The sequence below is a fragment of the Siphateles boraxobius genome, unplaced genomic scaffold (genome assembly GCF_051911475.1).
Source record: "Siphateles boraxobius isolate OS27281-9 unplaced genomic scaffold, OSU_SipBor_1 88, whole genome shotgun sequence".
Taxonomy (NCBI): domain Eukaryota; kingdom Metazoa; phylum Chordata; class Actinopteri; order Cypriniformes; family Leuciscidae; genus Siphateles; species Siphateles boraxobius.
The window spans coordinates 457,314-483,383 of record NW_027509217.1 but is presented as its reverse complement, the minus strand read 5'-3'; the positions used below and the strand labels follow the sequence as shown (position 1 = coordinate 483,383).

Sequence of the window (26,070 nt, the reverse complement as noted above, 5' to 3'; positions counted from 1 at the left end):
AAAAATTCGATTCATTCATTGCTATAGGAGAGGAAGAATTTTCTAAACTCGTTAAATCATCTAAACATCTAACATGTATGTTAGACCCTATACCGACTTAGAGCTTCCAGAGGTCATAGATCCTCTTCTTAATATCATTCATTCATCTTCGTCATTAGGATACGTACCAAAAACTTTTAAGCTGGCTATGATTGAACCGCTTATTAAAAAAACGCAACTTGATCCTACAGAATTAGTCAATTAAAGGCCGATCTCCAATCTACCTTTAATGTCAAAGATACTAGAAAAGGCAGTATCTTCACAACTATGTTCCTTTTTAGAAAGAAATGGTATCTGCGAGGATTTTCAATCAGGATTTAGAAACAGCTCTCATTAGAGCCACAAATGATTTGCTCTTATCATCCGATCGTGGTTGTAGCTCTCTATTAGTGTTACTTGATCTTAGTGCTGCATTTGACATTTGACAACATTCTTTTAAAAAGACTCGAAAATTATGTTGGCATTAGTGGAATTGCACGAGCATGGTTTAAATCATACTTATCTGACCGTCATCAGTTTGTAGCAGTAAATTAAGAGATGTCTTATCCATCAAAAGTTCAGTATGGCGTACCACAAGGCTCAGTACTAGGACCGTTGCTGTTCACTCTGTACATGCTACCCTTTGGAAATATCATTAGGAAGCATGGCATTAGTTTTCACTTTTATGCTGTTGATACTCAGCTCTATATTTCTGATGAAATTGACCAATTCACAAAATTAAGGGAATGCACAGCAGATATAAAAAACTGGATGACTAGTAATTTCCTACTACTTAATTCTGAAAAAACAGAGATTCTAATTATTGGACAAAAAACTTCCTCGTAATAACCTAGAATACTGTCTAACACTTGATGGCTGCTCTGTCAAGTCCTTGTTGTCGGTTAGGAACCTGGGTGTGTGTGTGTGTGTGTGTGCTCTTTGATACCAATCTTTCATTTGAAAGTCACGTGTCTAGTATCTGTAAAACCGCATTATTCCATCTTAAAATTATATTTAAATTACGTCATATGCTCTCAAAGAAAAATGCAGAACAATTAGTTCATCAAGGCTAGATTATTGTAATCCTATTATGGGTGGTTGCCCTGCACGCTTAATAAACAAACTACAGCTGGTCTAAAACGCAGCCGCTAGATTTCTTACCAGAACCATGAAGTATGACCATATTAGCCCGGTTCTGTCAACACAAAGCTCTAAATGGTTTAGCTCCCCAGTACTTGAGCGAGCTCTTAACGCCTTATAGTCCTTCACGTCTATTGCAATCTCAAAATTCTGGCAAGTTGGTAATACCTACAATATCTAAATCGACTGCTGGCGGTAGATCCTTTTCCTATTTAGCACCAAAACTTTGGAACAGTCTTCCTAACATTGTCCGGGAAGCAGACACAGTCTGTCAGTTCAAATCTAGACTAAAAACACATCTCTTTGGCTTAGCACACACATAACACATTATAGACTTCTATAATTCAATGTTAGGCTGCATAGTTTAGATTAGCCGGGACCGGGAACACTTCCCATAAATCCTGATGTACTTGGTACATCATAAGAAGGATGGCGTCTACGCTAATATTAGTCTCTCTGTTCATCCCGAGATTTACCGCAGTCCGCCGGATCCAAGCCGTATCCAGATCTGATGAAGGACCTGCGCCTGGACACGACAACAACGCAGTCCTGAAGTGTCAACTAGTCTCTCCCCTGTGAAGGCCTCCTTCCCTTTACCTCTGTACTGATAAAACGTTGTCGGGATAATTACGGTCCGCGTGGCTACACAGACATAACAAAAATTTATGTATTATACATTTTTAAGCCCAGACAAGTAGTTTGTAGAGGGTTGATTTGTGAAGAAGGACTACACGTCTGCGCACATATATGTTCAAACACGCATACCTATCGACTGAACAAGTGATGCGCATGTGCGCGCCGTCTGTGTTTTCGCGGGTGTGCGTTTTTGAGGTTTGTGCAGAGAAAACAGATAATCATTTTCACCTTCGAACCTATTTCAGGGAGTGTATTCTCGAGAGATCAGGCACTGTTTTATGTGGATGGGCGGCCGGAGTGTGTTAGGGGTTTTTCTGTTAGAATGGTGTCGTGTCGTCAATCAAGACTATCTTTAGCTGGACAATAACTTTATCCTAGATCTGTTGTAAAGCCTAAACAATCTGTTACGGTAATTTCTAGAAAAATCATTATGTCTATGGAAAGTCCTTATAAAACATGAAAACACAACATGTGTGTGTGTGTGTGTGTGTGTGTTTTACATGCTGTCTGTCTTCATCACTGTTGTCTGCTGTCTGTGGACTGTGTGTCTCTCTGTCGGTCCTCGAGGGAGGAGAGCTACCAGATGAGTCGTCCGCACTGCTCACAGAGCCGTGGAGCGGAGAGAACGCCACACCGTCTCCTGAGACACACACACACACACACACACACACACACACACACACACACACAAGAGCGCTAAATGGCATCAAACAGAAGATGAAGGACAGAGACAAGGCAGCGTCTCTTTGGACATCCCACTTGCCCAAACTGTGAGACATAACATCACAAATATGAGCTAGTCTCTGGCCTGGTTCATTTCGCTCTGATGATGAAAGAATGAGTGTTTTACCGCACAGCTCTTGGTTTTGAGGGTCCATCTGCTCCAGACTGTCCAGCAGCTCATCTATCTGTGATTTAATCATGGTCAGTTCCTTCTTAATGCACATCAGCTCCTCCATTCTTACTGCGGAGAGAGAAGGACAGGGTCAGCGCATCTGTTGAGTTCAGCATATACAGTGACAATCAGCAGCAGCTGAAAAATAAGAGGTACTTACATTAAAGTTGAAGTGTGGGTTAGGTAATGTAAAAAAGTCATATATATAAAGTCATTAGGGATGTTAACACCATGTCGGAATTACTGTAAATATGACATTCTGACTTGTAAAAAAGGCTCATGTTCTCTTCGAACTCGTAATTACAACTTGGAATTTTCTGAATGTTGTTAATCCTTAATGATGCAATTTCAATCTAAAAATAAGCAAAGGACATACAATACAGTTTAATGTAGCTATTAAAGAGTTGGATTAATTATGTCGAATGTCCTGCTAAATAAACTTTAACATTTTATCAATAATGTATTTGCATGGTAATGTATTAATGACTGGTATTTGTTGTATTGTGGTTTTGTTTAATTGGCATTTTGGTCCAAGGACATCAACAGCACCATGTAGAACTTCTGGGTTTGCATGTAGTATGTGTGGTAATTAGGACATGGTGTGAATAAAGCTATCGGTCTGACAGATGGTCCCGCTCCAAACTAAAGGCATTGGGGTAAAAAACAATTACACCAATATTGCTATGTCAGGCTAATCAAACAAGTATACTGGCACCACTATGGAGTAGAAATTACATACTGCAGCTTTAAATTAAGATGCTAAGATGTAGCCATTATGCTAACTTACACAAACCTTCCCATACAAAAATGTAACATATGGCCATATATATACTTATATTTTAAATAGCATAACATATATCTATATATATATTTGACTTATCTGAGAACACAATATATGCCTGCAACATATATGAACATTTATGTGTCCAAACATGTGAAGAAAATATTAGAGTTCATCCATATATGATACCATATATCTGCATATATTACAGTATAGGCTAGTATTGGTTTCACGCATATATGTACAACATTAAGTATAAATATGTGACATACATATTTGTTTCCCATATATTTAATAAATGTATGTAAACATACATGCATATGATACTGATGCATTGAAATAAGTACATATATGCATATATACATCTGTGCTAGTAGCAAAAACAAACAAACTGCAAAAATTAGTTGTTTCCCTGCTGTCAACCTGTCCCACCCCCCGCCTGTCATTGGTTGGACAAACATGTAGCCCCGCCCCAAACACACATCATTGGTTAGGCCACAATTGAGTGTTTTCACCATTTTAACCCTGATCCTTCCCTCGCACTTTGTAACACATCTTTCCCTCAAGGGGCAAAATGAACCAAAGCCCTACAATTATACTTTTTTTTGTCCAGAAAGCTTATTTTATTTCATTTTGATAATATTTTTTAATGCAATTTTTTTATTTACCTTTAAATTACTAGATTTGATCAATAAATAATAAATACATTCCTCACATTCTTTCAACTTAAATTCAAAATTGCTCACAATTCGTTGCATAACCCTTTTACAATTTTTCTGAATTGCTAAAACACTAAAGCCCATTCTCTGAACCAAATTATCAATAGCCTAATCCAATTTGTCGAATGCATAACTCTTTCTGTAAAACATTAAACAAGTTCAGGTAGTTAAAACACTGTTAGCAAATCTCATGAACTCTTTTTGCAAAACTCTAAGCACATTCTCACTCACTAAAACACATTTTGCACTTTTGTTTCAAATGCTAAACACAGGCAGGTGAAAGTTAAACACAACTGCAACACAGTTGTCATCGTTTACACACAACGACTCAAAATCGTTCACATTCCTAATGATGTGACCAAACCAACTGTACATAATACAAGTCAGTTCAGAGTCCCATTTGAACTTTACTCAAAATGTTGCATGGAAACAATATAAGAGGCAGAGAAGGAAGAGATGTGTAACAGAAAAGAGGAGGAGGATGAGGAAGAGCAGGGGTGTGTAGTGTTGTCAAGGCCGGGTCTGCTTTAGGGTTTTCCCTTCTCCTGCAGAGATGACAGTGTCTGAGATGTGGACAAACTCCTCCGGCCGGACCAGCATGAAGACATGATGAATGACCTTGAGTTTGAATGTTGCACAACTCTTCTGAATGTACTGTAACATGCTTTTCATTTAGAGTTTTTTACTGTAACCTTTTTGGCTTTTGCAGTTGGGTCACTATTTTCACAGTATGCAAGTGGTGATTATACAGACATTCGATAGGTCTACTATTCAATATTCAGTACAATACTATTCTTGCAGTGCATGGGCTACAGTATGTATGCATCTTACAACTGCAAGCTGTCATTACTATACTTTTTTTACGTAATTGCAAAATTTGTTTACTTTGTTACAATATAGTCTTTTTCTGTAACTGCATTCTATTGATTCTGTGTTATCCATTTTTTGATGTAGTGTTTAATGAATGATCTGTAGTGTTAATAATATTGACTCTCTGTGTGTATGGTCTGAAAGCATTGTTTGATTTTTAGCACAGATAAAATGTTTTTTTTTAGGCAATTGTTTGATTTTGCCAGAAGTGTCAGAGGTTCTGTGTATGTGGTTTGAAAATTTGGTTTTGTGTTTAAGGTTTTGAGAAATTGAGTGATGATTTGAAGAAATATGCTTTAGCAATTCAGAAAAACTGTAATTCAACTCACAATATCTTACATTGGGTGTCTTTGCCGACCTCTTGTGGAATAAAATAATATAACATGATATTTCATGACTCTTGCCACTAGATGGCCTTATATCTCTATATGGAGCAAATGAGCTGTTCCGCTGGGTCCTAAAGCCAGTTCACTTCAGTATGCATCCAGATTAGAGATGCGCTGTTGGCGGTTACAGATCGGGCGGATGACCTTACGAAAAATTATATTTTAATTAAATTCGGTGCAGTTGCAGATGAAATAATAGCCCATCCGCGCATCTCTAAGTTAGATACACATGTAGACATTATAAAATAATTTTTTGGTAAAGTTTTAGCATTTTTAGTTTGAATTTTGATTATTCTATGTGGTTTTTCTATGTGAACTGAAGCATTCCTCGCATTCCATTCATTCCTATGGGTGTCAAATTGACCCGCGTTGTTACTTTTTTAAATTTCAACCACAAAACTCTCAGAATTAATGAAAAAAAAAATGTGTGTGTGTATTCGTGGTTTAAGTTCAACAAAAGTCCTGGGGTCTTGGACCCCTCTGATGAAAAAAAATAGGGGAGAATGAGGGTTTAAGGACAAAAATAACCTAATTTTGCTTTAAACGTTTTTTTTTTTAACAAAATTGAAACTGCTGGACTTTCAAGAGTCAAATAAGGAGATGTTTCAGGGATTAATTCATTCTCTGCACAAGCCTAGATATCAGCAACTCTTCTAATGTCTCTAATGATGGAAACTTAGATTGGGCTTTTGCACAGTGTGGTAATACTACACAAACACCCCTCCAATCCCAGCTGGATAAAAAAACCATTCCAGCTCAGCAGCAGCCATTAAAAAGCGGTTTGACCTCCCAGATACAAAGGCAAACTCATTCTACTGTGATCTGCTGGCAGTAAAAACTATTAGGCCTTGTAATAAAGCACTATAAACGCTTCTTATTGGTTATGCACTATTAATTTGCTATAATTGCTTTCGGTGATAGGCTAGGTTTGATTATGGAGGGAGTAGTCCTATAGCGAAGGGAGGATTTTAATGAAGAAACCATCTGGACTTCGACAGCAGAGGAGCATGCATGCACGTACACACACACACACGCACGCACGCACGCACGCACACACACACACACACACACACACACACACACACACACACACACACACACACACACACACACACACACACACACACACACTTATATATGCAACATACATCCTGGGGTAGAAAACATGGAGACGAGAGACATGCTGATATTTATCATGAGACAGAGACACAGATTACAGTGACAGACTCCAGTACTGAAGGGGGCGATAGAGTTAACTTCAAATTGCGGAGCTTGCTATAAACATACTGACAGTTTAACTAACTTTAAATAGCATTGTCATCTTTAGATTGTCAAGTTTATGCGTAACATAAAAAAAACAATTGGGTTTAGTTTATGTAGCGCAGCAAAACCATGATTTGCTATTTGCTATTATTAGTCAAATTCTTATTCTTGAGAGTATTTTACTGGACCAAAAAGTGCATATTCCCCTTAGTGCGAGATTATGTCATTAATATTTTCTGCCGTTTTTCGTTGAAGAGAAAAGTCAATTGATTAATTGTGAAGGGGGTCGGATTAGAATCCACTGCTGCTTCAATGTATATGTAATGATTGATTATAATTAAGGTATTAATCAATATTTTTCCTTCTAAATATCAAATGAGTTGAATGACTTCTCTGGAGATTTTACTTTATTTATATAAGTTAACATTGTGATTACTGAAATGTTCTTTTCATGTATTCTTTAATGTCTGTATTTGATATCTGAATGCAGTGCTTGCTTATTTAACCCAGCTTCCAGAAATGAAATAGGGACTTGTTTTGTGTTTGAGAAAGGTCTTCAATGTGTTTAAACATATAGGGGTCATTGAAGCCAATAGTTTAAGGGGCCATTTCTTCGTTAAAGCCTTTCTTTCCAGTTAGACTAAAGTTTAGCTATCCTTCAGAGAAAGAACGCATTATCTTGATGTTTTGAGAGGACTCTCCTGTTTATAGTGAGAGCCTGGCCAAATCCAACCTTGGAAAAGCTGTGTGTCGGTGTGTGTGTTAGTCTTCTTGGTTACAGGTTAAGGAACCACTGGCATTATTGGAGATTGACTGAGTTGTTGTTCTGGACATGCTGGCGCCCAGGAACCCAAATCTGCGACCTGGAAGGTCATGACGTGCCTAACTTCAGCTGCATAATCGATGGAGATATGCTTCAGTCTATCTGTATATGTGTGGAAAATTACTGTGTTTATCTATTTCATAGCCAATGAGAATCATTCATCCTGTAAGCAATGACGTAGCTTAGACCTTGGAAATCGTATAACTGCTGTGATCTTTGTAACTGTAAGCGGGGCGGCCTACGAACTCCTATGCGAGTATTGAAGCTGACTTCTGCTGATGAAACTGCAAACTATCTTCAGTAAATATTTTCTTTAATTTTTTATAATTCTGACTCTGGGTCTTCATTCTTCATATCTGGTTCTGGGTCTTTAACTGTATACCCCTTACAGTTGTGTATGTATATGCATACATACTTACTATAATATATAGTATTAGTTGAATATAGTAAGTTGTATTTAGTTGTAGTTGTATTTTTCAAAGTCCCCCCCCCCCCCCCCAAAACTAAACACTTTCAAATTTAGATTTTTGTTTTAATTTTAATGCCATAAAGGACCTATTCTGCTTTTCTCTATGTTCATCTTTCTTTAGTGTGTAATGTTGTTGTTTGAGCATGAAAAAGTTCTTGAAAGCTCCAGTTCTTCTCTATATGAGTGTCAGTGTTTCTGAACTCTGTAGTCTTGAGTTTCTTCCGGGAACGAACACGTCACAATATTCCTCATTTTAATAATTCATACGCAGAATAAAGGGGCGGGGCCTGGTTGAGTTAGTTAGTAGTGTGTTAAACTGGTTGTTATGGTAAGGGGCGAGACATTTCCCAAACATGCTCGAAGCGCTCGTCTAATCACAACACACTGATCCAGTCGACCAATCAGAGCACAGTGTGCTTTTCAGAAGGAGGGGCTTCATAGAGACAGGAAGTAAACAGAGCGTTACTGACAGACTGGGAAGAGAGGAGCCGCAACAATGGAGAATATGAGGAAAATAATCAACATTCAAGCAGGAAAACTTGTTCTAGTAGAGCCTGAAACAACATCAAGACTTTGTGAGAGGGCATAATATGGCCTCTTTAAGATTTGAAAGACGCCGGTGCTTCTTACGCTGGGTTCCTCTGCTCCTGGACTTGTGTTTGCTCTGAGGTTTGTCTCTGCTTTGCCGCAGGTCTGCAGAAGATGGAGAGGGAGAGGAACACGGCCGTCCGAAAGGAGCAAAGTCACACGTCACAGAGACCGGAACATGTTGATAATCGAAAACCCTGAAAATGAAAACCAGATCAGTCAAACTGAAAGAAATAGTACGATATTCTTCCACGATGCTCTAAGTTGTGCTTCACAAGGCCTGGTTATTATTGGCAGCTAGGGCCTACTCCAGGTCTGCGACTGAGGAACATCACAGCTGATTCTGCATGACACATACATTAGCAGTACGCCACTTTACTGATCACTCTGTCTCCCGCTTCACACGCTCTGTCACATCCTCGGCATGCTGCGAACGTCTCTGGAAAAAACTTGGCAACAAAGAGCTTTCTAAAAAGTAGCAAGGCTTTTATTTAAAGATTAGCAGTTTCTATGAAACCGGAGAGTTTTCCCATTATGCCCTGAGGCCTAGCGGTTTGTGACCGGAGAGAGATATCAGCAGATGAGAGAAATCTGCTGCTCGTGTCAAGAGCGTGATGGAGCATGCAATTAAAAAAACGGGGTAGGATAGGGCGAAAGAAACGAGACTTGACAGAAATTGAGACATAAGCAGGGCCGGATGGAATCTGCACCTACATAAAACACAGCAGATTTCATCTTAAACCATATTAAACCAGCATAATTAAGAATATATTTGACTTGGTACTAGATGCACCGATGTATCGGACGATTTTTGATCAATTTACAACCCTTGGCATATTGGCTATAGCACGAAATAGGCCGATATAACAAATTGATGGTTTATTAATTAACTGGTTGAAAGCACTGAGCTGTATAATGTCTGTTGCATAATCCAAGATTACACTCGAATATTCCCGCTGTGATCCTGTCTGCGTTTTAATGTTAATCAAACAACAAAAGACAAAAAAATCACTCATTACTCTTGACTAACTTTTGTAACTGTCATAAGGATGAATACAGTATGTATAGAGAAACAAGAGGTAATGGAATTGGGACACAAAGCAGGCTGGAATCAAACCTCAGATTCCCACATGAGCATCACGGCTTGAACTAACCGCTAGGCCATGGCTCCGTAACTGCTAATGCTCTTTTCTGCCTCTCTCGGAGGAGGAAATGGGATCACACGCCACACGGAGAGGTCTCTTCAAACTAATGAGATTTTGTTGTAAAGTGACAGGCTGATCTCTCAGACAAGCTTCATTATCCAGAGTTCAGTCTGTATCTGACGGCTCACAGGGAGAGAGCGAGCAGCAGATGCGTCTCGATCAAACGCTTCACTGTATGCCGTTTTATCAACGCTCGTTCATGTACATTTGGACAGATATCAGCTTTCATTTTATTGCAAAGCAGTTCAATAAATTGTAGAACAGCAGGAGCCATAAAGACATGGCGATGATATCTCTCTTTATGAGCTTAAAAATAAAAAAAATCTAATTGGCATGAACCATTCTGATCTATTTCAGAAATTGTTTGCTGTATCATTAGTGCATCTGTTTGTTGTTGACTAAATTTGCTGTGTAAATCATTGCAGGACAGAAGGTGTTAAATGGGACAAATTCATTGAACGGATATTGGGACGTGGTGTAAATGTGAAACTGCTCACTTGTCCTTCATGTGTTGGACATGATTGATTCTCTCCCTGAGGTTATTCAGATCGATTAATTCAGATTGAGTGTGCACACAGGGGGAAAGTGGTTTCGCTGAAATGAATGGGGATCACAGAAGCAGGATGGAGGTTAATGGAGTGGAAGGAAATCTTTTGCTATTTCAGCAGTTAAAAATCAAAACATGGCCATTTCAGATGAACAGGAAAATAACGGCAAGAACTCAAATGCACTGTTGCATCCACAGAACTGAAATCTGTAAACGCTGCTGTCTGTGGATGCTTGCGCAAGCCTTACAATATGACCTGAGAGATCAAAAATAATCATTTGTATTTGTATCACAATATGGAGAGTTAACTGAAACATTCCTGCTGAGCTTTGCTAAAGTGTCGAATATAAATGGATGAAAAACAGTTTGTTTTGAGGCAGATAAGGTAGCAAATAGTTCTGCAGTTCGGTAACACTTAACAATACTGTTATATATGGTAACATTATTTAATGCAGTACCTTATTCAGAATTTAGATTCATAAATTGTTAATATACAATTGCTGGTCATTTCTAGTTTATGATACCTAATGCATTAACTGCTGATATTAACAAATTGAACCTGAAAAGTGTTATCAGCCATTATTTACATCATCCTTTCTCTTTACAGTAATTTGACTCTAAAACAGCTAAATGTGATGGATTGATGGGTTGGTTAGTTGGTGGTTGGCTGGCTGGTTGAATGAACAGCCAGTAGGTTAAATGGTGACTTACTGACTACTAGATTGATTGGTTAATTGGCTGGCTGGTTAGTTCATTGATAGAACATAGAACAATCGACTGTATGTTGATTGGTAGACTGACATATTGATTGGCTGGATAATTGACTGGCTGGTTGGTTGATAGAAAAGTTTTTGAAGAGTGCGCATGTGCAAACGTGCTCTAGTATGTAATAACAAGCCAAGATTCAGGAAATAAAGCAAAATAACTGAGAAAAGTGCGGGCGGCACGGTGGCTCAGTGGGAAGCACGGTCGCCTCACAGCAAGAAGGTCCGCAGTTCGAGCCCCGGCTGAGCCCCGGCTGAGCCCGGAGGCCTTTCTGTGTGGAGTTTGCATGTGTTTCCCCCACTGTCTAAAGATATGCAGGAAAGGTTGATTGGATATACCAAATTGTCCTAGTGTGAGTGTGATTGTGAATGTCCCAGCACTCTCAGTGATTGTGACAGAAAGGGCATCCAACGTAAAACCTGTAACAAATCATGTGTGTGTGAAGCGGACTCTGCAAATGAGTGGGAATAATGCTCAGACAAAGAGAGAAATTAGAAAAATGAGAAATAGTCCTCAGATGCCTTGTCCGAACGTCTAGCATTAATTTGATCTCAAACAGATTCATTAAAAGTAGGTATTACTCCACTCCTGGATGACATCATTAACTAACCAATTTGCGACAACATGGTTTCAGCAAACAGTCGGGACTAGCTAGTTGATTTCTTCAACGATGCATCGTACTATGATAGTAAAACAGCGAGTTACGGCGTTGTACGGGAAACACTCCCCTGTAAATTGATTGGGTAGCTGGTTGGATGGATGGATAGTTGATAGAACAGTTGGTAGGTTGTTTGGTAGACTCACTTATTGACTAATTGATTGTTTGGTTGACTGGTTGGTTGATATAACAATTGTTAGGTTGAGGAGTACACTGACGGACTGTTTTATTGATGAGTTTGTTGGTTAATTGGTAGGTTGTTGGGTTGACTGGCTGATGGATTGGTTGGTTGACTGACTGACTGGTTTGTTGCTTAGGTAGTTAGTCTGTGACTGATTGATTTAAGGCAAGCTCACACTAAACGACTTTTGGCTAGATTTTGCTGTCGCAGACAGATTTCTAAGGTCTGTGACAAAACCCAGAGTCACAACAATATTTTCAAACTTGTTTGATGATGACAGATGGCAAGAAACCTTGTTGTGTAGTGTGAGCACCACAGCGATTCAGCTAGCTAGTTGTGTGAGGCTGTTAAGCTGACTGCGGGGCTGTTTACACAACACCGTTTTCAACTGAAAACGTAAAACTTTTATGCATTTTGGCCATTCGTTTACACGACAACAGCGTTTTGGGGGCCTGAAAACACAAACTTGGAACCCCACAACCCCACAAAACGGGGTTCAAAGTGCAAGTTTTTGAAAACGGTCTCCGTGTAAACAACAAAAACCTGAATCTCTGAAGATGATGATGTCATGCACATGCGTATTACCTGTTCAATCTATAGTGTTTCATCGGTGTCTAGTGGCCTGGCAGCAGAATACAATGTTTTTATTCATTTTCTCGGATCCGTGTGACTGGGGATAATTTTGACAATAGTGTCGTCTGTACAAGGAAAACTCAAACGAAAAACTTCTCCATTTTAAGCATATCGTTGTTGTGTAAACATACCCTTAATGATTGATTGATTGGTTGATTGGTTGGTTGGCCGGCTAACTGAATGATTGATAGGTAGTTGGTTGTCTGGCTGGTAAAGTAGATTGGTTGGTTGGTAAGTTAATGGGTGGATTACACCTTTACATGTGTTTATCTTCACAATAAGCATATTCATATATGAACAATATACAGCATCCCTTTTCAGTTTCTCAAGCATAAAATTGCTTATAAATTTCATTAGTCTCCATCACGCATATGTACATAAACTGAGAAATTACCATATCATTTATTTACACTTGTGCAGAGTTTTTGCTTTGTGCAAGTGTTGTTCAAACAGCATATTGGTCCTATTCCACTGTTTTATGGGCCCTACAGTTTTCCCTGGATCCAACACAGTCCAAATAGACTCTCTGATCCTCAGATAGGGAGCTGTAAATGACTTTTCCTCGGAGGACTAGGTTGATTGAGGAAGATATACCTTAGACCGCAGTGGGATCAGAGCGGGTCAGATTGCTGCTCTAAGCTCTAGGATAAAAGAGTCTTACGAGACTGACATCCAGCTCTTAAAATAACCTGCTCTCGGCTGCTGATCTGAGCCACAAACACTGTGTCTGAACCTGCAAAAGCCAACATCACTATTACTGTCACTCATATTTCGTCATTTAAACCAAAACCGCATACCAACACGTTAAATTTCATTGCACAACACATGTGGTTTTATTCCAATTTAACTCCCCTTTATTTAAGCCCTGAGTTTTCTTTAGTTCTTAGTTGTCGATCTCCTGTGTTTCCTTGGGGATTTAAATAGACTATTTTGTTGCTATTCCTTTGTTGTGCGGAAACTGCATAGCAACATGCTAAAAAAAACAACATAAAAACTTACATAATTTATCTTTTTTTGGAGGCATTGCTGTATGGTATGGAAGCTTGTTTCTGCAATACTATAAAAATATAAAAAAGTAATTGTGAGTTTTTATCTCCTACTTTTTGTCCAGAACTTTTTCCTTTCCTTTTTTTTTTTTTGCATGTGGTCAGGTCAGGTTTCTAAAAATTCAGGATAAAATATAAAAATGTATAATATAATCCAACTTTTTTTATTAAATATTTATATTTATTATTATTAATTTAAAAAAAATATTATAAACTTTCTGTTCCCTGGTGTTCATGTTGGTTTTATTGGTGTATTTCTCTCTTGTTTTTGAGTACAAAGGGTGCCAATATTTTCGGAGCCCACTGTATGATATGAACTGCAGTTTTCCCTATTGCTGCATCCATATTCATTCAGCTGCGATACAACATGCAAATATTTTATGACGATTTTCAAATGTTCACTCATTGACAAATGTGAATCATATTTTTGAAAGGGTGCATCTTCTGTGAGCAGCAAAAGTGTGCATCCTCGACCTGATGACAGAAAAAGATGAGCGCCAAGAAAGACCTTTTCATTGTTTATTCAAAGTAATCCCTTGTGAAACACTTTATTGCTCTCTTATATGCTTCCAAATGGAAGAAAATGGGATTGTTAGCCAGAGGCAACATTTTGCACAGTTGAGGGTTAAATTTAGACGTTTGTTATGGCAGACACACACACATCTCCAATCTAAAAAGAGCGGCCACCGGAGAGACGGCTCTGTGCCTCACTAATGCATGCTGCCAAACGCGTGTGAGAGGTTTTCTCTATACAACGGGATGCATGGCCCTACGGGAGGGCGTTTAAAATGCAGATCGAATCCAGGCGTAGTGTTGAGTCTCAGCGCACACTAATGCAGTAACAACAACCCACCGCCGAATCTGACCGCAGGCAATAACCAATGAGACGTCAGATCTTCTGATGAGATTGAAATAGAGAAGAAAGTTCCTGATGTGTGAAAACACTTAACAAGACGCAAATAAGCCCAGCAGTGTGAGTCACACAGAGCCCAGAGCCAAGAGAGAAGATGCCAGTCAAAGCCGCGCCGTAACATTATGCAGATGAGCGGAGTAAATTCCTGTCGTCTGTGTGTGAGAGTGTGTGTTTAAGTGCTGCTAGGATGCTTAGGAAGGTAAATGAGATTAAATGGACTGTGAAACTGCATTATAGACCTTGTACTTTTTAAAGTGCATTATGGGTAGATAGAGGACATTCAATTTAGTCTGCAGGGCTCATCATAGATGTTCATCAGAAGCCGCATTTCCACAGAAACAATTTGTCCCAGAAACTTTTTTCCCTGGAACTTTTTTCCCACAGACCTGTTGCTGTCTGCGTTTCCCCTGCGGTCTAAAGTACCGTGAAGATTAGGCAAATTAGACCGGTGACATAAGACTGCGCACTACTTTACAGTTCCTGCTGGATTTCATTCTCTGAATTTAAGCTTAATAAAGCCTGAACCTCGTCATCAGTCCATCGGTCATATTTTTTAAATTCCATTGTTGATTTGAATTGCAAACAACTCTTATTGCATACACCGCAACAGATTTAAAAAAATGGTGGTTGAAATAAATTGCTGCGTGGAGTCAACCAATCGAAATGGAGCATGAACTCAACCAATCAGCTTGTTCAGTGCCCAAGTCTCACCCCTGAAAATTCCTGAACTTTGAAAAAGTACTACTTTGCCAGCAGGGACTTTCTGAGGGGGAAATTTAACCCAGAACTTCATTTAGACCCTAGTTCCTGCGGTGGAAACACACCGAGCACCACCACAAAGTCCCTAGTTCCTGGGGAAAGTTCCTGCGGTGGAAACGCAGTTAGAAATGCTACTTGCGTTGTGTGCCAGCATATCCATGGCAAGGGTCCCCTCGGTCAGCGAATAGTGAGAGTGGGAAGACTTCGGAGAGGCAAACAGGTCTACCTGTGCATCCCCGAATCGACTTCAGTTCTGCTGGACAACCTGGGGGTGCGATCTCCATTCTCCTGGGAGTTTGAGCTGTCGTAACAGCACGCAATGACTTGAGCTGCTGCTGAGGAGGAGGAGATGGTGGGCGAGTTGTGCAACAATTGCAGTGTTGTCTGTGCGGACCAACACGTGCTTGCCCTGAGGCAACGGTTGAAAGTGATATGCCATTGCAGTCGTGGTCCCGTCCAGGACCCCGAAGTTGCACGCCCGTTTCATACAGAACCCCAACCCGTTCTGGAGTAGGGGTTGAACAGACTAGTCAACTTTAATGCTCTGCCATGACGCTGTAAGCTTGATGTTGACTGGTCACTGGTCTTGGCCTATAGAGGGCGCAACAGGATAATAAATGTTTTACTTTCTCTTTTAGTATAAAAGTCCACTTTTAAGCTCCGTTTCCAGCAGTTAAATGACAAATAAATGCATACTCCAAGAGCACTCCATAAGACATGTTTGATTATTCCTTCTGGATGCTCAAAATTGATCGGGTGAAGGCACGTTTAAAAAGCTTATTGTACAGGTGCATTACGCACACACACAAACAGTAGCGCACACAGAATCATTCAGTAGCGCAGAAATGTATTGTCAACATTGTTCTGTGATTTATCAATAAAATAGCTTAGAAACTGAAAAGTTCTAGCATATATTTCATACTTTTTAAAACCCACAGCTTCAATATTAGTAGAGAGACGCTACTAGGTGCAGTTCAGACGCAATCGCTCACTCTCTAATGCATTCATAGAAATGTAATCTTTACTCTGAGAAATATAACTTTATAGATAAAGTAGCAGAGAAATCTGTGAGAAACATAACGACCCAAAGAAAAAGAACTGATAAAAATAAGCTATAATGTAGGAGCACTGTGTCATATACAATAGATGTACACAAGGCAACCAGCGTTCAGTCTCAGCTCAAGGTTCAGGCTTATTTGTTCATTGATAAATGTCGACTTTAAAAAAAACTTATTTTGGAACCATCTGTTGTAACAACAACATGCCTGGACACCTGTTCTAAGAGCACTCCAGCCCGGAGAAAGGCCAGGTCTGACCAGGGGCTGAATGTCTGGCGACAGCTTGGTGTGATGGTCATGCCCATCTCAGGACTGGGCCATGTAGAGAGAATGGGTGGCTGGGAGTGAGGAAGAGGTTAAGGAAACTGCTCTTTTATTGAGAAAGTGGGTACTGGAACAGGAATATAACTAAACTGAAGATTCTCCAGCCGTTTCTCCTCCGGGGGAAGGTTCGGTCGTTCACTCTGACCTGGTTCAGAACAGCTCTCTCCATCTCTGGGTCACCGATCTCAGGGCAGCTTAGATGGACGGGTTAGGGTTAGGTGGCCTGGATGGGCTGCTTCACCTTCCTGCGGGGGCGCGACAGGGCGAACGGGATGAGGACTCAGGTCGTGGATGTGTTTTATGGCCTCAGTTTGCTTCTGGACTGCCGAGAACTGCTAGGCGAAGTCCTCAACTTTGTCACCGAGAGGCTGGCCTGGGAGATGGGGGCGTCAAGAAAGCAGACTTTGTTGACGTCCTTCACCTCAGCCAGGTCCAACCAGAGATGGGGCTTCTTGACCACTGAGGTGGACATTGTCTGTGGGCCGGTGACGTGACTTTCATTACCCGGAAGGTGAGGTGCGCAGTTCCTGCATCAACCCTGGCTCAGAACTACCCTCCTTCAGCTCGTTGAGAGTTTTTTCCTGATGGACCTGAAGGATGGCCATGGCAGCCGGGGCTGCTGTCTTCTTACAGGCCTTGGACTGGAGATGTGGGGGATTCGGCCGGGTGGCAGGACTCTGTGGGCATAAATGTACCGCAACTGCTCGCTCCACCTGTGGGATCTCCATGCAGTCCCGCCATCGAGGGCAATGAGAGTAGAGGAGGCAACAGAGCAGCTACGGGCAGTAAAAGGTGCCTTCTATGACTTCTAAATCTCCTCATGCTCTTCCGGGAAGAAAAGCTATAGGGCAGAACGAGGCTGTTAACCACCCAGGAACCAATCATCCAACCATGAGCACTCAAGGTAAGGTGGAGAGACCCACTCGAGCCCGATGCCCAGGCAAGCATGACCATCAACTCTGAATCCGATTCAGCGTGAGCAACCATTCCCTAGGAGCCCGCTAGGCTCTCCAATGCAGCGATTTACATCTGGTCCACATCTGGAGCGCTGAATGAGACACAAGGTGCCCTCAGGCCTCCCAAAGAGTTAACCAGATCCATGGCTCTGCTATGAGTGGTGGCAGCCTGGGTAACAGCAGAGGGGACTCATGCCACCGCAAAGAAGGAGATCGTGGCCGTCAGATGAAGCCAGGAAACGACCGCATCCAGAAACACACACCTCTACTTGCTCTTTTAGGAAATCTGCTCTTACACGCCGAAGTGCTGAGTGGTGAAATGTTGTACTTCTCCATCCACCGCTGGATGCACTCTCAGACCGGCAGGCGAGATCCCCACAGGACTTGCTCTTTATAGCAATTAAAATAGCTGTTTCTCTGCCACAAGAATCCACTTTAGTCGAAACCGCTTGGCTCCGAAGCAAAGTATGAATGAGTGAGTGCGAGCCGGCCTTATTTATACCCGTATGTCAGGGTAGGAGTGACTCGGTGTGCAAATCTCATTGGGTAATACAATTGACTCGTTTAGTTACCACTCAGAGGTGATTGGGCTCCCAGGCAGGGTTTCCGTTGTCCGGTAATTACCGGACATTGGCCGGGAAAAAAATGAAATGTCCGACAAAATTAAATCTCTCCGGTCACATTGTCCGGTTAAAATTGCCTAATAATCCCGCCCCCCTAACACAATCTGAATTTGAGAATAAGCCTAAAATGTATAAAGCAAAAATTCACCAACTGTTGGCTAAGTTATAAAGGAACAGGCTCTACCATTTGAAAGTTATTAAACAACATCGCATGCTGCATTTCAAATAAAGCGCACGCCTAAAACGGCTGTAATATAGACCTAAACAACGAACGATTGAGTGAGACGTTCCAGCGTGGGCCAAGCTCGCCAAGATACCCTGTGTAATCCCTGTCTCGAGTGTTCCTGCAGAGAGGGGGTTCTCGCTGCAGAATCGGATCAAGACGAAGCAGCGAAGTCGCCTTGCGGAGAACAAGGTTACGCGGCTTATCCGCATTACAAGTTGTGAAGAGACACTGGGAAGTTTTGATTTTAAGTCGGCAGCTGCACAACACTGCAAAACAGCGTAAAAAGTAGCCTAAAATGAAGCGAGACAATGTTATAGGCCTAGCCATTTGTTTGTTCCAGTTCATTTGACAAGGAGTCATTTCACGGTGGCCAATTTAAATGTTACCAGCTAAATGAGACATACTGAGAGTGTATAATTAAGTTCGCTTGAGTAAAAACAACAGGCTACTATTCAGATATTTTATGTGGGGAAGGGGGATTGGTTTGTTAAACTATGAATGTGAAATCATAGTAAAAACAATTGGCGTTGATTGACGCCAATCGGACGTTCATGTTTTTTTCCATCTATTTGAAAGTTAGGCTAATAAACATGTTGCATTCTATACGACCTGATTATGTCGTTTTTTAAATTACACAGCCTCCCTCCAGTTTTCCTCAACTTCACTAATTAAGAGGCGATATTTGACCGGCATATCATCAAAATGTCACTTTGACCGGCACCATTTTTTCTAGCGGAAACTCTGCTCCCAGGCGAGAGCCTAATACGTCAGTATTGACATGATGTTGAACGTGACTGACTGAATGGGAACCATTAGCTCTATTCTAAAAAAATAAATAAAGATTATCCAGAGTCAAAAATTAAGCTTATATGAATATATAATATATCTCGCATCTAATACCATAAGTAAGCTACTGTTTCTAATATTAAAATGTAGAGTCTTTCAGACTAGGATGAAGTTTATGTGTAAATTAACAAGGATTTTGTACAATTATAAAGCATTTTAATGAAGGATTCGGAAATGTTTTTTTTATTTTAAAGACGTGGCGAGTGTGCTAAGTTCTGCACTTACTAAAAAAATATTTTTTATTTTATACTTATTAATTAATAATATTCAAATTATACTTGAATTTAAAAGAAATGATTGCAGTTGGGGGGAGAAGCTTTTGGGTGGTCTCCTGAGGCCACAGAGGAAAATATTAATGCACTGCATTAAACTTTATTCAAAGCAATGAAATAACATGACTGACTGTACAAAGAAAGTGCATAACGTTTAAACTAACATTTATAAATCAAATATTATTTTATAAATTGCATAAACAATTATGAACATTTGCAATTATGCATTTAAAAAGATGAGATGCAGTGACATAGAAAACCCCAAAGTCTCGAGACATGTTTTCTAAACACGCAGCTCTCTTGTGCGAGACACGAGTGCAACGTCAAAGATGTCCGTCTAGCGCATGTTTACATAGAAAACAATGGAAAAGCAGTGCAGAAAATGCGTTCTATGTGAACAGCTTGGCCAAGGTTTTGACATAACTAAGATCTTCTCTGCATTTATCTTCTCTATTCCTGCAATGATTTGAATGAACAGCAGCGTCGCATCAAGTGGGTTCGATGATAGACTAACAAAAACAAATAAACTCAACAACTCTTACATTGTCATCACATCTCGTGCGCCACTGATAAAGATGCCTGATGCACACCTAAAATTCAAATCCACTGTTTTTGAATTCAATTTTGGATTTTTATTTTAAATTTGACGAATATTTAAAATTATCTTGTTGCTGGCTGGCTAGATTGATTCATGGCTTGTAACTCTTTAACACAGACTTTTTTAAATGCCTATAGGAAAAATGAATGGGAAAGATGCTTCAGGATCCAGCGCCACTAAAAAAGTGGGCTAGCAAGCTGCCGACTGAACCAGACTTTATGCCCATAGTCAGAAGTTTGACTATGTGAGACAAGGTTTTAGAAAAGCCTCACACAAATCTAACTGTCCAATCTAGCTCATAACTAGCAAAAACACGCGGAAATGGATATTGGCGAGGAATGAAATGAGATGGAGAGACAAGAGAAAGACAAAGATGAGAAAATCACAGTGACAGAATGTCAAAAATAGAGCAGATATTACATGTCTTCATGATGCGAGTTGAGAAATATGCCTGTGAGTAATGAGAAATGTGTGTGTCTGTACCTGTAAGGCTGGTTTCGAGGGCGCTTCATACCGGGTTTCTGTTTGGAGCTTCGCAAAACACCCGTCATGCTTTGGTCTAAATAGGAGAGACAGCACAATGAGCTGAATAATACAACAGCACTCCTCCTGTCACAGCAACATACGCTGCTGCCTCACACTGAATGTGTGCTCGAATATCAACAAACAGGAGAAGGGAAAATTGTGTGTTAGAATGGCGAAAATAGACATACAATATATCTTTAGTGACAATGAAAATTGTCCAAATATATTTTAAGAAACACTGTCTCATTATTTCACTGTCAGTATGAACACAAATGACGTTACCCAACATCTGTTGCTTGGTTAGAGTTAATCATCTGTTTCTCAAGATTAATATCTCTGTCACTATTCAGTGCACTTTCACCACTAACGCATCATTGTCCTAGTGATATAGGCCATTTAACAAGTAATGTCTACAATAAAACACCTGCAGTGTTTGTCCTGTGCACTTTTTACTTTGTAAAGTTGATCTTTACTTCTTTTGACATGTGAAATAATACACATTAGTAGAATAGCAGTTGCTAAATCATCAGAGGACTGCAGAAAGTCACTGTCCAGTAGTCTAATATTAGTCTCATATTATAGCAGTAGTCTAATATTAAATGATTTATATGTTATTAGAGTGTAGAAAGTGAAACTGTGAGACGTCTTCCTGATCTGTACATTACAACATTACGTATGTTGGTCTGACCTGAAGTAGTCGATTTAAGAGTGTTGTTATTGGTACTAAAATAAAAATAAAATATTTTTTGTCATAAAGCTGATATAAAATATAAGTCTAAAATATAAATCTATTTTGTTGAAAATTTAAAGCTTAATTAAAAAAATAATAGGTAAAAAAAATCTTATAAAAAATTAGATACATTTAGAAATGAAATAAAATGAGTTCAAGTACTAAAAGTACACACAAAAATAATAAATCTGTAAAAAGCTGAAAAATGTATAGCTAATTTTCTGCCGGGACATTATCCATTAAGTTTACAGACATGCCTAAAACACAACACAAAGCAAAAAATAATACGGAAAATTCTTTCATGTTAACCATGTGTTCGTATGGCTTTAATAAATCTCAATAAAATTAAAGCTCAATAAAAATATTACAAAACCAAAAACTAATAAAAAATGACAACAACAACAAACAAAAAAATAACACAATTACTAAATATTAAAGTGATATAATAAAAAAACAAATAAAAAAACTAAATAAAAGCTCAAAATATTAATAAATATTACAGTAGCAATTAAATAATACTAAAATAAATATCCAGGTATTATTTCAACCCAAAAATAAAAAATGAATACAGTAAATAGTAATTAAAACCATCCTGTCTGAGCACTTTTATCTATTTATTTTTTTAAAATTATTAGCTAAAATATTTTTATTTTTTTATGAGTTAAATTTATTTTAATTCTAATGATAATTACGTAAAATATACTTTCTTCTTATTTTTTATTTTTTTTTAGTAAAATGTGAAAGACATGTTTTTAAATGTAGTAATAAAAGATCTATCTCTCCTCCTCCACACTCTCTCTCTCTCTCTCTCTCTCTCTCTCTCTCTCTCTCTCTCTCTCTCTCTCTCTCACTCACACACACACACACACACACACACACACACACACACACACAGAATAAGACATTCCTTAATACCAGCTCACATCTGACAACATCTCAGCTCGCTGTAAATGCTGATGAGAATGAGTGAGAGAGAATGAGAAGAATGACAAACAATAACAGACTTACACTGAAGGCTGCGATGCTGGCTTCTCACAGGCTCATTACAGTCTTATATTCTGCTCATCCTGTTAATCTGCTCTGTAGATTCCCTCGAAATGCGCTCTTTATATATGTCTAACCTCAGAGAGAGAGAGAGAGAGAGAGAGAGAGAGAGAGAGAGAGAGAGAGAGAGAGAGAGAGAGAGAGACCGAGCTCTTACTACGTCTTATACACTGGGGGGTCGAACCATCAAATTCAAAGGGGCTGCTGGACGGATCCATTTCCTACAGGAGAGGACAGGAGAAATACAGACGGGAAAAATGAAAGTTGTAAAGCAAAATTCAGCTGAGACCTCATAAATCACTGTCTGCTCAGCGCGTGCACACACACACACACACACATGCGCGCGCGCGCACACACACACACACACACACGCACGCACATCCTCTGTTCTTTCATTAGCGTTTGCCACATTTCCTTTCCTTATTAAGGAAATCAATGAAACGAAAACTTAATATAAAACTGTCGGTTCCCGTTTTAACATGATACAGCTGACTGGTTCTTTTCTTGTTATTCGGGGAGCTTTAAACTCATTCCCTCGAGTCCCCCCTCAGTTTCTGCGCTAATGTGACTGAGAGGATGACAGATGAAAACTACCTTTAGCTTTGAGCTCCAGCGGGGGAAATCACGCTTATAAAATGCTGATGATGTAAAACTGTCTGGGTTTGGGATTTAAAAAGCTGTGGTCTGTGACAGCTGTGATTTCTGAGAATGTTAGTCTTGGGAACACATTCAGATGATTAATGGATTTCTATGAAAAGATATAACGTTTCGTTGACTGCTTTGATAGCAATAATTGAATCTATAACTAAAACTAAAACATAAATAAATGAAGCAAAAATAAATAATCCTGACATCATTTCGCTACTCATCCTCATGTGACTTTCTGTCGAAGTCAAAGAAAGAGGACCATACATTGGCCACTTTTAAGGTATTTCCCCCGCTCCCCTTTGAACTTTGCAGCTGGACAACTACCCATTCATATGTTGGTATAAGAAAGGGGAGATTGGGGTAAGATGAGCCAGTGGGTAAGTTAACACACCCTCTTTATCTTGGCAACCAAACACTTGTATGAGGTGTGGAAGACACACATTTACTTTTTTGGGGGTTGTAAAAGTAAAATATTAGCATACCAGATGTAATGACTGTTACATTAAAGCAAATTTGTCCAGGTCTAAACATATTTATGATCCAATCTTTGAAGTACAAACTGGTATAATTTCAATGTATGTGACTGATTTAGTATTTAATATTTTTTTGGTTGTTGTTGTTGAGCTAAACACACTAAATCCTTCTCTTATAAGAATCTTTCCCCCTGTAGTCCCTAATGGCCTAAGATGTTGGACATTGCAGAAAAACATACCAAGAACCTTATGACTAAAATGTTTATAAGTTTCAGTAACATTTATTCATTCATTCTAATTCAGTTTTTATTTAATTTTACTCAACAAACTCTCTGTTTAGTCTGTTTTTGGGAAGTTTACAACTTTGGTGTTCAATATATTGTTTCATAAATGCAAACAATAAAAGACATTGAAGTTAATTTGCTTGGTTTTATGTTGTTTAATTGGCTTTAAGAAAATGCAGTCCATTTACCATTTAAGTTGGCTTTAAGAAAAGAAATACAACGATTTATAAAAGGGGTTTGATTCAGATATATTTAGATGGTCAGTTTACACCCAGATGGTGCAACTTACCCCTAACTTGGGGGAAATTGAGCCACATGAACACTTTTTTATGAGAAGCCATATTTTTAGAACCCTTTGTCATAGATGTATTCGGATCATTTAAAATGATAGGAAACATGCTGACATAACTTTAGATACTTTCATTGCCTCAATTGCCCTTATCTCGATCACCACATAAGTAAAGAAAATGTCTCATCTTACCCCGCTCTCCCCTATGGTCCATAGCCTGCTTAAAAAGACAACCAGTAGACAGAGCAGGCTACTTTCCATATGAAAGTCTCAGCTTTCAAATTTTGTACGTTTTATTGTGAAATTCAAACAATAAATGGCATGTTGGCGCTCTTTCAGTTACCACAGAAAAGTCATTCATTGTCTATAAACTGTATAGTTGGCGATAAAAATGTACTCTAGAGCAGGCGCGTTACCAGGCCCATTTAGGATGAATTTCCACCCAGCTCCCCTAAATATTTGCGATTACCTCCATAATCTGTACACTAATTAGTGATTGCTTCAGTCCCGTTTAAAACTCAACCGGCGGCAAGTTTCAGCTCATTCCTGTATTAGCCTGTGTTATCCAGCGTGTTCTTCAATCCGTGGCAGTGCAGCAGAGGACAGCGTGTGTGTGCATTTAGCCTATTGATAGATTGTTATGTTATCTGCATCTGTGCAGTTCTTTGTCATAAATGCAGTTTACATAATATGATGCAGAAGAAAATCAAGACGGTTTCCCATCCACTGTAAAATCTGGGTTTATTTATTTATTTTTATCAAATTCCTTTCATCTAAATGGCATGAGACTTTGTGACTTTTCCTACTCTTGCTATACTTCTTACTTCAATGCAATAAACTTGCTTTTTATAATAAATCCAAAAGCAAAGCGTGAAAGAAGTATAAAAAGGGAGTGATCCTCTGCTGCCATCTACTGGTTATAGTTGTAATTTCATGTCATTTTCATGTTAACCCTATGTATTGGTATGTTGTTGGCTCCAGTTAACATACAGTGGTCTATTTTAGTTTATTTTTAATAAAATGTGGCACCCAATTATTGGTCAAACCTATCTGAGGGGAGAATAACTCAAATACTAATCAATGAAAGTGCAAAAAAATGGTCCCATGACCCACAGGGGTCCATTTAGTGCCCTGTTTCAGCACATGTGCACAGATCACATCTTATGGCTACATTTATTTTCTACATATTTGTGAGGGTGAGAGCGAAGATGGAGATGAGGATGAAGATGGATATGATTGATATGATAATTTGATGATATGATAGTAAAACTTTGGTATTCCACGATGGTGCAATGTTGCCGGAGAGCAACAGCTGGATATGAAATGTTACTTTTTTTATTAAATATGAAATTTGTAATACCTTAAAAACTGAATAAATGTGTTTGTTCAAGTATCTGGTTAAAGAAATTGACATTTTCAATAAATATATTTCTTTTTTCTACATGAAAATGTCAAATGTGTCAATTTGTCTGTTGTGGCCAACACACTTTAAATAAATAATGACTTACAAATTAATGAAAATGTTTATTGATATAGTTATAGTGTCCAATCTTAAGCAGGAAAAACACATTGCTGAGTATTTTCTGCTTAAAACTGCAGTGAACCAAAGACAGTCTCAAAAACACGCTTTGAAATCTCTGGTGTTTCTGACGTCACAAACTACCTTTTAACCAATCAGATCAACGTGTGATCGTCAACGAGTGGATCGAGTGAGTGGAGGCGGGGCACATTTGCATATTCATAGAACCACACATACTAAATGAGGCTAGAGTGTCGAGTTACATTCAAGATATTTTAAAGACCCACTGAAGTGCCTTAAAACGCGCAGCTTTGTTTTATGTGTTGATGTAATTTCCATTGAAACATCAGGAAGCTAAGG

At 39.2% G+C, this 26,070-nt stretch overlaps 1 protein-coding gene across 1 annotated transcript in view; it reads right to left on the bottom strand.

Moving 5' to 3' along the window:
• Positions 1–22,715, bottom strand: part of LOC143731915 (uncharacterized) — a 35,735-nt gene extending 13,020 nt beyond the window's left edge. Inside the window, exons 1-5 of the mRNA XM_077222520.1 lie at positions 22,655–22,715; positions 20,682–20,757; positions 8,631–8,785; positions 2,645–2,758; positions 2,295–2,434 (exon numbers count right to left, since the gene is read on the bottom strand). Coding sequence (XP_077078635.1) covers positions 2,295–2,434; positions 2,645–2,758; positions 8,631–8,785; positions 20,682–20,757; positions 22,655–22,715 — 546 coding nt within the window. The remainder of the gene's footprint in view (positions 1–2,294; positions 2,435–2,644; positions 2,759–8,630; positions 8,786–20,681; positions 20,758–22,654) is intronic.
• Positions 22,716–26,070: the final 3,355 nt, after the last annotated feature.